The sequence below is a fragment of the Carassius auratus genome, unplaced genomic scaffold (genome assembly GCF_003368295.1).
Source record: "Carassius auratus strain Wakin unplaced genomic scaffold, ASM336829v1 scaf_tig00216931, whole genome shotgun sequence".
NCBI lineage: Eukaryota > Metazoa > Chordata > Actinopteri > Cypriniformes > Cyprinidae > Carassius > Carassius auratus.
The window spans coordinates 15,979-28,816 of record NW_020528802.1 but is presented as its reverse complement, the minus strand read 5'-3'; the positions used below and the strand labels follow the sequence as shown (position 1 = coordinate 28,816).

At 35.0% G+C, this 12,838-nt stretch overlaps 1 protein-coding gene and 1 pseudogene across 1 annotated transcript; both read left to right on the top strand.

The window, feature by feature from the left end:
* LOC113099372 (NLR family CARD domain-containing protein 3-like) overlaps positions 1-4,709 on the top strand; it is an 89,332-nt pseudogene extending 84,623 nt beyond the window's left edge.
* LOC113099373 (ribonuclease inhibitor-like) lies at positions 4,652-12,489 on the top strand. The gene is made up of 5 exons (XM_026264369.1): positions 4,652-4,705; positions 7,333-7,503; positions 8,926-9,099; positions 10,953-11,126; positions 11,550-12,489. Exons 2-5 carry the CDS (start codon positions 7,418-7,420, stop codon positions 11,560-11,562), a joined length of 447 nt encoding a protein of 148 aa, XP_026120154.1. The 5' UTR covers positions 4,652-4,705; positions 7,333-7,417; the 3' UTR covers positions 11,563-12,489.
* The last annotated feature ends 349 nt before the right edge of the window (positions 12,490-12,838 follow it).

The window sequence follows — 12,838 nt, the reverse complement described above, 5'->3', positions numbered from 1 at the left end:
TCTCTGCATGTGTGTCATTTGAAGTGAATATGATAGATAACAGTCCAGGAAGAGTGAAAATAATAATGCAGAGTTTAAATGTATTCGGTGTAATATCCTCTCTCCAGTGCAGCAGGTGGCAGTAACTGTTCAGCTTGCTCGAGACTCTCCAGTAAAACCCACGAAGAAGAAGAAAACGAAAGTAACTGCAGAAAACACGCAGATCGCAAGAGAAAGCGTTGCTCTTTGGATTTGATGCATGCCATGTCCTAGAAAACATTTATCATTTACAAGCTTATCACAAGACTCAAAATGGGTTTTATTAAATTTGATTACGGAGGATTTTTCCTTATTTCCGCTTCTGGTTTATGATGTTGTTTTCGTGAAGCGAAATCGAAAGTGTTTTTAAACAAGCAATTTCTCATTAAGACCATTTGGTTATTCTACATGGCAGTGCATTTGTTTGTAACTCACTTTATTTTATAGTGTTTTTGTTGCTGTGTCTGCTAACTGAACATATTTCTTCATATGAAGAGAGGAAGAGAAGAGAGGAAAGATGAGTCTCTCACACAAACAGAGGTAAGACTGAGTCTGTTTTCAGACAATCATTTTAAACACTGCTGCAGTTTCAGAGGTTTGCTGAAAAAAAACCTTATCAAACTTTGTTTTATATTTAGAAATTATTTGCACAACTTCAGATCTTTGTTGCTTCCTAATAAAAAATAACATAGACATATTTAAAAAGTAACCAAATAGATGATAAATATCTGAGAATTGAAAATCTAAATCATCATCATTTATAGTCAATTTACAGTTTCTCTTCAGCACTGGATATGGACTTAAGTAAATTATTCCACATCAGTGATTTGGGTTTTTAGGTCCTAAATTGACTGTCAGACATTAAAATTAACTTCAAACTTAATTTAATATGGTCATAAGATGTTTTTGAATGTTTCCAATTTCCTTAAGTGTGTAATATATCTGTTTGTGTAAGATCTTCAAAGTTACAAAGGTCACAGTCTCCTGCAAAGTGATTTATTCTGTCTAACAGAGAACACTGATCCAGAAATGATTAAAATGTCTTGACTGAAGTCCGGATATTAATTTCACAAATGTGTGCATCACAATGTGAAATATTAGTGTAATGCTGTTCAAAGGTTTACACAAAGAGAAGACGAGGCTTCAGTGAGTTGTAGTGTTGTCATCATGTTGTGGAGACGCTGTGTGTTTGGATGAGAAAGCAAACCCTCTTTGTTTGGATTCAGTGTTTAAGATTTATTAATAACTCTGTTCCTGGTCCGTACGACCCAAAGGTTAGCTTGTGTCCAGCATGCTTTGTGAAGCTGCAGTGTATTTTCTCCCAGCTTCCTGTGTACAACATCAGATACACACACCTAAATACACTACGCATAAAATACAATAAACCAAAGCTAAATACACTGTACATAAAATACAATAAACCACACCTAAACACACTGTGCATAAAATACAATAAACCACAGCTAAATACACTGTACGTAAAATACAATAAACCACGCCTAAATACACTGTACGTAAAATACAATAAACCACGCCTAAATACACTGTACGTAAAATACAATAAACCAAAAGGTATTTATTATCTTTGACATTATAATGTTGTGTTGGCTTATTTCTCCACTAAGATGCTTGTGATAGAAATGAATGAAATAAAACAATAAATCACTGATTTCCTCTTTATTGAACTCAGTCTGGAGCTTATTTCCAGTAACACAATCACACAAGCAGACACAAGGAGGTATAAATTAACCATGAAAAATAGATCATGCAGCCAAACATGAATATGTCTTTCCATCTCTCCATAGTCATAGATGAACAAATGCATGTCTATACTGTGCTTCATGACCATCCTCAACAGTGAAGCTCTTTAAATGAGACTGAAGGAGCTCCTGTAGTAAAGTGTTTTGTTCTTTGTGTCATTAGTGTAAGATCAGACTCACATGTGTCCAGCTCTGTGTCTGTGAAGAGTGACTGCTCAAAGGATAAACCACCAGTCTTCAGTGAAGAAACACCATCACGAACCGAACGGTATTTGATGTGTTTCTTATTTTGTTCAAACATCGACTGTGTCAGTGAATAATTTTCATAAAACTGATAGTCCATATATTTATCACAGTATTGTTTTTTTTCTTTGCTTAAATATTTACAAGATATTTTGGTCAAGGTGTTTTTTTTCTAAAACGCAGTATTTTGATTTTATTTACTATCAGGCTTCAGTGTGAAACATTAGATCCAGATTTACAGACTCACAGGAAACACAAGAATTTTACAGACAGTCTCCTGCAGATCTTCCAGGTAATAAAACACATTTTCAAGAACATTTAATAATTATATTCAATAAGAGTGTGACAGAACTTTTATTAGATTTTTTTCTTTTTAAGAACCTATAAAATAAGAACGAAAGCCTATTTTTATTCATATTTACAACAAATTACTGTTTGTCTCAACTTGATTTTTGATGAATATGTTTAATTACTGAATAAATAATTTTGCCCGAATATAGATGATTTTTTTTCTCTCATTCATTCTTGTCTGTCTTTGTAGGATCTTGAGAGAAAAATAATGAAATATCTAAAGATAGAACTGGAAAAGTTTAAGAAAATATTACAAAAAGAGGACAAGCAAAACTTTGTGAAGGACTTTAATGAGAACAGATGCAGTATGAAAGAAGCAGCTCTTGATCTCACGCTCTACTTCCTGAGAGAGATGAAGCAAGATGAAGCTGCTGATACTCTAGAAGGTAAGAGACTCATGATCTGTTTGTCACTTATAAATTTAGGAGAGAAAATAAGATTAAACAATATCTGTATTTTTGTTTCTGTTTAGATGAGCTGGTCTTCATTCGTCAGCTAAAGTGTAGCCTAAAGAAGAAGTATCAATGTGTGTTTGAAGGAATTGCAAAGCAAGGAGACTCTACACTTCTGAAGAACATCTACACAGATCTCTATATCACTCAGGGTTGTAGTGAACAGGTCAATACTGAACATGAGGTGAGACAGATTGAAGTTGCTTCCAGACGTCATGAATCACAGGAGATACAGGTTGAGTGCAAACATTTGTTTGAAGCACCTGAACAAGACAAGCAGATCAGAACTGTACTGACAAAAGGAGTTGCTGGCATCGGAAAATCAGTCTCTGTGCAGAAGTTTGTTCTGGATTGGGCCGAAGGAAAAGAAAATCAAGATATCAGCTTCATATTTCCTCTTCCATTTAGAGAGATGAACTTAAAGGAGCAAGAAAAACTAAGTTTGATGGACCTTATAACTCAGTTTTTCCCAGAGACAAAAGGACTGAACCTCACAAGAAGAAATCAATTCAAAGTCTTGTTCATTCTTGATGGATTGGATGAATGTCGACTTCCTGTAAACTTTAAGGATAATGAGACATGGTCTGATGCATCATCACCAGCCTCTCTGGATGTTCTCCTGACGAACCTCATCAAGGGAAATCTGCTTCCTTCTGCTCTCATCTGGATCACCAGCAGACCAGCAGCTGCCAGTAAGATTCCTCCTGACTGTATCGACCGGCTGACAGAGATACGAGGATTCAATGATGCACAAAAGGAGGAGTACTTCAGAAAAAGATTCAGGGATGAGAATCAGGCCAAAGAAATCATTGATCATGTTAAACAATCAAAGAGTCTCTTTATCATGTGCCACATCCCAGTCTTCTGCTGGATTTCAGCCACTGTTCTCCAAAACATTTTAGAGGAGAAAATAAATAATGTTGTGAAAAACAATCAGACTGATGATGCCTCCAAAACACTGCAGGAGTCAAATACTGAAGACACTCCTAAGACTCTGACACAAATGTACACACACTTCCTCAGATTTCAGATCCAGCAGAGCAGACGAAAGTATGATGGAGAACATACACCAGATGTTTCCTGGGATAAAGATGCCATCTTTTCACTGGGGAAACTGGCATTTGATCAGCTGGAAAGAAACAATGTGATCTTCTATGACACAGATCTGGAAGCCTGTGGTATTGACGTCTATAAGGCATCAGTGTACTCAGGCATGTGTACCCAGATCTTTAAGGAGGAAACAGGGATCACTCTTGGTACCATGTACTGCTTCGTTCACTTGAGCATTCAAGAGTTTATTGCAGCCCTTTATGCACATCAGTTTCTAGACATCAAAAATAAATATGTGTTTGATCAAGACTCTACAGAACAGGAAAACAAAAAATTCCTTCAGATCCTTCTTGGACAATCCAAAAAAACATGATTGATTTGCTCAAGACTGCAGTGGACAAGGCACTAGGGAGTGATAATGGACACCTGGATCTTTTTCTTCGATTCCTCCTTGGTTTGTCACTCCAGTCCAATCAGAGACTCTTACAGGGTCTGTTGACACTGGAAAATAGAAATGAGCAGAGCAAAGAGGAAATAGTTCAGTACATCAAGCAGAAATTAGAGTCTAATCTGTCTCCAGAGAGATCCATTCAATCTGTTCTACTGTCTGAATGAACTGAACGACCAAACTCTGGTGAAAGACATTCAGACCCACCTTAGCAAAGGAAGTCTCTCATCTGCTGATCTTTCACCTGCCCAGTGGTCTGCTTTGGTCTTTGTGTTGTTGACATCAGAGGAGGAGTTGGAGGAGTTTGAGCTTCAGAAATTCAAGAAATCAGACGAGTGTCTCATTAGATTATCAGCAGTCATCAAAACCTGCAAAAGAGCTCTGTAAGTTATTTATTATATCTTGTCATGTTTTGTTCTCATCTTAAAATTATATGAGTCTAGATTGATACATAGAAGGATTGGACACCATGATTTATAGTGATAATTAACCATACACCAGTTATAAGTAGGGGTGGGAACCACCAGAGGCCTCACGATACGATATTATCATCATGATACTTGTGTCAATATATTGAGATATTCTGAGTTTATATTGCGATATTTATATTGTGATATGTCAGTTCTTGAAAGTAAATTACTGTTACATTTAAATTAAATTAAACGTGTAGTCTTACATCTACGGATGCACTGAAATGAAAATTCTGGGCTGAAACGGAAACTGAAAATTCTGGATGCACTTGGCTGAAAACCAAAAATGCTTTGTAATGATTATTTATTAATTTATGAAATAATAGAAAATAATTTTGTCAGACTTTTTAAATTTAACTCAATTTTAATGTTACTGGAAAAAATACCACAAACTAATAAAATAACCACACTTTTCCTGAAAACAGCACAATAAACCTGGACAGAATTTATGTTAATATTGGTAACATTACAATAAGGTTCACAAGGTAGCATACTTTAGTTTGCAAACTAAGAATTTATTCATCTTAGTTCAAGGGTTAGTTCAGCCAAAAATAAGAAATTGCCTCCATTGAAAATGTATAAATACGATATACCGCCCATGTCCAGAAAGGTAATAAAACATCATCAAAGTCCATGTTACATCATAGGGTCAAATTTGTTGAAGCATCGAAAACAGGTTTTGGTCCAAAAATAACAAAAATTACGACTTTATTCAGCATCGTCATCTCTTCAGGGTCTATTGTGAGCGCGACTGCTGTGACTGTTGACGTACAGTCGTAATTTTTGTTATTTTATAATTTTATAATTTACATTTTTGCCTGAAATAACCCTTTCATATTAATTTCAACATTTACTAATTCATTATTAAAATCAACAGTTGTGCTAGTTAACAGTTAATGCACTCTTAATAATCATGAACTAAGAATGAACAACTGTATTCTCATTATCTAAATTTAAGAAAGACTAATAATTACTGTAATGTATTGCTCATTGTTTGTTTGTGTTAAACATTAATTGAACCTTATTGTAAACTGTTACCTTAATATTAATAATCAATAAATACTTTTTTATCCACTTCAATGTAACAGAATCAGTTATAAGTTGTTGGATTTATTCATTAAATTTTTTTTTGGACTATCTAAATAATTATAGTCCTACAAAGTTATTATTATCAGATTATTGATAATTATTATTATTGATTATTATTTGCACTTTCACACTACCAGTGATTACCCGGAATATGTGCGTTCATTCACACACAACCCCTAAAGGTCCCGTAAAGACATGTGACATCAGGGTGTGATGTGTAATGTACGAGACAAAAAACGCTAGGCAGGTTAACTTTCACTTAAAATGGCGAACGATCTCAGCTTCAGCCCAGGAAGTGAGGAACTGATCTCTGCTTCATTACAATTTGCACATTATTTTAGAAGTGAACGTTGATCTGCCTTCAAAACACCTGGTAAAAGAGTCACCTGATATCGTGCGTCATCACTACGACACACCCTTTACAGTATTAGTTCTGACTTTTGTTCACACAGAGCTCGTTCCGGGACTGAACCCGGCAATGTTACTAGATCCCTAACCCTGGAGCAGTCCCGGGATGTGTTTGCGCTCAAACAGAAGGCGACCCGGAAATTTACTGGGTCCAATGTTCATTGTGAAAGGGGCTTTAGGCTCACCACTATAAAAGGCCACTCTAAAATGTGCAGTTTACTGAATTGATGGTTCGAGGGTCAGTATCTGGTGTGACCACCATTTGCCTCACGCAGTGCTACACATCTCCATCTGATAACTTTCCGCGATCCCGTCATCTTTATTTCAGAAGGTGACCCAGCTGACTTCACCAGAAAAAAAAAAAACTCAACCCTAGCATCTAGTTGATTGTGAATAAATCGATTTTATAATTCTACCAAATAGTATACTAAAAGATCCGTATTGCTGCAGAAAACATTGTGATATTATACCGTATCGTGTTTTCCCCCCACCCATAGTTATAAGTATATATCTCTTTTAGGGTAAAGTCAAAACAATTTCTTGAATTTTTTTTTCTTTAAAAACTGCAGTCCATTGCAATGCGATGCTGTTTTATTAGATTTACATGGGTTTTATGTAATAATATCTCTTTTCAGCCAAACAAGCTGTTTAGTTAGCTACAGAAGAAGCACATCATGTTATTATAAAACACATTGTTCCTTAGTTGTTTATATTCAATATTCAGTTCAATTTCTACAACTTCTGCTATAAAGGAGATATAGTCTTGCATAACCTCAATAAATGAATGATTAACCTCCAGATTATCCACCTCAAGAAACTCATCCAGATAATAGAGCAGCACTTTTACATATATAACTCATTGCCATTAATGATATAAACCTATTATTCATTTACATATTTTATTAAGTTTTATTTGAATCAATTTGAATCAATACAATACTAATATATATGCAGTGTATTGGTATTGGTATTGCTTATTTTTTTGTATTTAACAAATGTATTACATATAGCTAACTCTGTGAATTGATTTATTTCTCTTGTAGGCTAAATGATTGTGGCTTAACAGACAAAAGCTGTCCAGCTCTGGCTTCAGTTCTTGGATCAGAGACCAGTCTGAAAGAGCTGAACATGAACAATAATAATCTGCAGGATTCAGGAGTGAAGCTACTCTGCACTGGTCTGGAGAATATAAACTGTAAATTAGAGATACTGAGGTAAATTTTGTGACAATCATTAGTGTTTTGTTAATTCAAATTTTGAAAATTTGCAGGCTTTAACCTTCTGGAGTCTAAGGGTATTTTTGGGGCCTGGAGAAGTTTTGTCATGCCCTGACATTTGTGCTTTTTTCAGTTTCTTATAAATATCTAAATGGGTAAAGTCTAATCTCACTGTAATCAGCACAAATGCATGTATGTACATGATTGTATTTTTTGAGAAAATTTTTTTTTATGCGTGGTTAGTGAAAAACAACAAATTTTAAAACACTTGAATAAGGCCATAAAACACATAAAGAACATTGGTTCCCGGGACTTTTGAGAACTGGAGCTTGTAGCCTAGAATTTTTCTTTCTAAATTATGTGAAAATCATCTTATTTACTCACTTACAGAAAACCATAAATTGATTAAAATTTTTGAAAAATGGATTTCCTCAGAAAAAAAGAATGAAGCACTAGCAGAGATCATAAACATGAGTAAGTCTCTTTTTATTTATTGATATAAAACTTGATTCAATATTCGATATAATGAAGTGAGACATGAAAAACGGATATCGCATTGTTTTCATATGGATTACTTTATCACAAAAAATTTTTTTTCCGGCGGCACTTGTTTAGTTTAAAAGTAGTAACATGTCAAACTTTCTATAGATATCTCTCTCATGTCTCTTCCTTGAGTATTCCCTGAGTTACAGTTCATATATATATATATATATATATATATATATATATATATATATATATATATATATATATATATATAGTAAATGCATCTTGATTATTTAAACTAAAACAAGACAAAAATAATAAAGTTTGCCTTTTTTTGCGTGCAGCTGGGAAGTAATTTGAAATGTAGCTTTAGTGTCATGACTGATCTTGCTTTGCTGCAGGATTCTGCAAACCATGCTCTGTGCAGAAAACATGTTTAAAAAGAGCGCACTGATCTGTTTTAGTGAGCGCACAGAATGTCTTCTCAGTCAGTACTGCTTTCTTTTTCCACTATTTCAGGTGAGGACATTATACATTCACATGATTTATAATGGGAGGTCTTGTCACTATATTGGAGGCGTTTCTGAATGCAAATGTTTAAGTGTTTAAATGTTTTTTTTAGTCTAGATCTAGGCACGATGAGTAGACAGATTACTGGATCTCAATGTTCTTCACGAGTGAATCAGATTGCTGCTCTACTGCAGCATAAACACTGTACACTCAACAAATTGACATATTTTTTCAGTGTAGTGTTACAAGGACATTTTTAAATCCTTGCCGCTGGATGTTTTTTGTGTGTTTTGTTTAAGAGATTGCTGATTGAAAACATTTATTTTTGACTTTGGTAACACCATCACCAGTATTTGTCATCTGTCAGCTAAAACATCCTGGTTAATATTCAGATGAAAACTGAAGTGTTTTCTCTTTATGCAGTCTGAAGAACAACTGTATCACAGAAGGAGGTTGTCATGTTCTGGCTGCAGCTCTAAATTCAAACCCTTCAAATCTGACAGAGCTGGATCTGAGTGAGAATAAACTAGGAAACCCAGGAATGAAGATCATCTCTACTCTGTTTGAAAATGTACAGTGTAGACTGGAAAAGCTGAAGTAAGTATTTTAAGTGTATCGCATTAATTACCCAGACTCTAGTGACCCACCACAGTTTAATAAATGTGAAATTATTTTACACTTCTCATTAGGACTGCACAATTAATCAAAATAAACTTGATATTGTGATATGGGTCAGTGGCTATTAATTACAACACAACTCACATAGTTTCCCATTAAATTACATTAGCAGTCATTTGGGAAAAATGTTAGCGTGTACTGATTTCACTCTCAGCCGGAAGATTGACTGCTTCGTTTTTCCATCAACTTCATACAAGCTAAACTGATGCCACTTTGTTCATTCTTTAAGTGAACTTTTGCCAGTGCACTAGTGATCAGATTCACTGTTGAAGCTTGAACATCAGAATAGAGTACAGAGGACACATCCGGTGTGTAACGTCTGTGAGATGTCTGAGTCACAGCGATTGTCTCTGGAGCTGCTGGAGACAAGGCCTTGATTTATACATTTATAAAATATTCACAGATTGATTGTTTTTTTTATTGTTTTTTTCAAGAGTGGTGTTTATCAAGATGTCTCAACATGAAGGCCATACTTGTCTAGTATTCTTCTTACGTACTGCATTGAAATGGTTTTTCTTCTTTCATCGGGTCATCAGTCTTTGGTTGTACATTGCAGGATTTTCTCAGTCTGATTAAACATTTTATGATATTGTGCTTTTTCTACAAAACCCTCAGAGGTTTTCTGGTACAACACACTTTAAGCTAAGGATTAAGGCTGAGGACTGTATCTCTAGGAACTTTTAATGTCTTGGAAATCTTTATATAGCCTTTGACTTTCTAATTATTTATTCTCTGTAGCATCTCTATAGCATTTGTAAGATCTCTGTTAACTTTGCAATTTTTGCTACTCAACTTCAGCTCAAGCGTGAGCTAACTTTGGGTTTCTAAAGGCTTTATTTTGCTTTGAGACTATTTTATTTGTCACCATGCAAATAAGTGATAAATTGTGATGAAATGTTTGTCATTAATCACTTAGCCCCACGTCGTTTCCAAACCCGTAAAAGCTTTGTTCATCTTTGGAACACAATTGAAAATATTTTTGATGAAAACCGGGACTCTTGTGACTGTCCCAAAGACTGCCAAGTAAAACTGCAATGTTGAATAGGGGTTGAATAATTATGATAAAGCTCTGTTATTAAAATCGTATAACTCAAAAATATTGCATTATATATTGACTCACTTTTAGTATGACAGTGAACTGTTATAGATGGGATTTTTATTTGATCCTTGATCTTCAGAAAAGCTTCTATTTGTAAAGTGCTACAATCTCTGAGGGGTTGAGTAATTTTGATTGACTGTAGGTTATAATTGTGGAAAATTAAAACTGCAAAAATTAAAAATTGCATTTGTTGTAGTTTGCGTTCACCAATATATAACTTTACCCAGCTTTACTGTTAAAAAAAAAAGTCCACTCAGGTCAAATTCCTGTAGTGCATCTTTTTATTTTCTTCATTCTAGAGCATGTACTTGTGTGACAATCTGTGTTATAAGGAAGAATAACATCTTAATAACATATGCATGCAATTTATTTATGAAGAATATTTAATTAAAACAGTTTGTATGTCCATCCCTTTCACAGTGTTTCAGAATCAGATGTTATTTATTTCTGAAATGAAGTAACACCGTAAACTCAACACACTGACGTATGTTTTTTCCCATTGTTACAAGGACACTTTTTAATTCTTGCTTTATGTGTCTTGTTTAAGAGATGGCTGACTGAAAAACCATAAGTGACTTTTATATATGACTATCATCATCATCACCAGTATTTGTCAGCTAAAACATACTAGTAAATATTCAGATGAAAACTGAAGTGTTTTCTCTTTATGCAGTCTGAAAAACAACTGTATCACAGAAGGAGGTTGTCATGTTCTGGCTGCAGCTCTAAATTCAAACCCTTCAAATCTGACAGAGCTGGATATGAGTGAGAATAAACTAGGAAACCCAGGGATGAAGATCATCTTGACTCTGTTTGAAAATGTACAGTGTAGACTGGAAAAGCTGAAGTAAGTATTTTAAGTGTATCCCATTAATTACCCAGACTCTAGTGACCCACCACAGTTTCATAGATTTGAATTTTTTTTACACTTATCAGGACTGCACAATTAATCTAAATAAGCTTGATATTATGATACGAGTTATTGTGGTCACAAAAGGCTGCATTTTAATTAAAAACACATGCTTAAGAGTGAAGTGCATTTACGTGTGAGCAGATCATGAGTTAGTTTTATTAAATCTGGTTCTTCAACCAGTAACCTCCAACATTTAGCATCAGCACACTGGAGAAGAAGCACTGTATTTAAAATTAATATCTATTGTTTTCTGTTTGTGTTCAAACACTGGTGGCATCACACAAAATCTGTCAGTGGCTATTAACTACATTACAACTCGCAAAGTTTCCCATTAAAAAAATGTAAAATTGTCTGTAGGGTGAGTGAATAACCAGCGCTCTCTTCCACCCTCAATACCACGACTGAGATGAGACACCTGAACAAGATCTGAACCCCCAACTGCTCCCTGTGCACTGCTGCATATGCTGCCCAATCCCTGGTTGTCCCCTCTAAAAATATGATTAAACAGCATGATGTGTATTGTAAATAACAGTTTTATACTTAAACCTCGTAAGTAGTAAAACAATGCCAACTGGGCATGAATATGTGTTTTAAGTTTATAAATGTTTTGAGTCCCCCCCACCTTTGCCTCACAGTGCTTTGATCCAAATGCCTGCTTTCCTCTTTTACATCACCTCAGTGTTGCCGAGTTTGTGGTTTTCATGAGGAACTAGGCTACCTATCACTGTTTCTGTGTGTTGAAGCGACCCCAATAACATAATATGAATGTAAATTTTACCGGAGAAACCCCACAGCAAAATGTGTATTTTACCCCCAGAATGAAATCTTTACTGGGGAACTCCCCTTGAAACCTAATTGTGCTAGTATTGAGTAGCAATTAGGTGGGTTTTGTTGCGAAAACCCAGCAACCCAGCAATACTGCATCACCTACACACACACACACACACACCAGTGAGAGAGAATAAAGTCAACAGTTGTGGAAATCGACTGTCAAGGCTATTTTATTCACTTAAACATCATATGAAGTAATTAATTTCTCTTTAATACAGATGATGCCAATGTATTTTTCGATTAGTTTGCTATAGGGTTGACCCCAAACAGGTAGGGTTCAAGTGATTTTCAAAACATTTAAGCCAGTGTATATATATTGTTTACCTGATATAAGATGCATGTGGTTTTGATTCAAGCACGTCATTATAGCCTAGTACTATGGTGATATATTTTCTGCGCACAGTGCGAGCAGGTCAAACTAATGCAGAATATTAATAAGTATGACTGGACTGTCACACCCATACCATTATAATGAGAACAACATTATAATAAAACGGTGATTAAAAACTTGCTATCAAATGCTCACTCTACTGGTCATCTTCAGCACGCAGCTCTAAACAGAAATGCAGAACATTAGGGTTTCGCTTTAATTTCTTTTAATTAATTATCTTTTAATCAAAACATAAAAACATTATTTTCCCCATTTGTATCTGTGAGGCATCTGTTACACATTTTCCCTGTGTGTTAACATCAGTAATTATGGCTGTCGGATGCCGGAAAATATTGTAATCGGATTTTATAATTCGTTGGCTGTCCCTTTAAAAATACGCTTTATCGCTTTGCTTTGAATGTACTTGCGTGCGCGTTGCAAGTCC

Excerpts from the sequence above, each read along its gene's own strand:
- LOC113099373 (XM_026264369.1), top strand. The coding sequence starts at position 7,418 with ATGAACAATAATAATCTGCAGGATTCAGGAGTGAAGCTACTCTGCACT. Across the intron at positions 7,504-8,925 it reads TGTAAATTAGAGATACTGAG|TCTGAAGAACAACTGTATCA; the intron begins GTAAATTTTGTG and ends CTCTTTATGCAG. Across the intron at positions 9,100-10,952 it reads TGTAGACTGGAAAAGCTGAA|TCTGAAAAACAACTGTATCA; the intron begins GTAAGTATTTTA and ends CTCTTTATGCAG.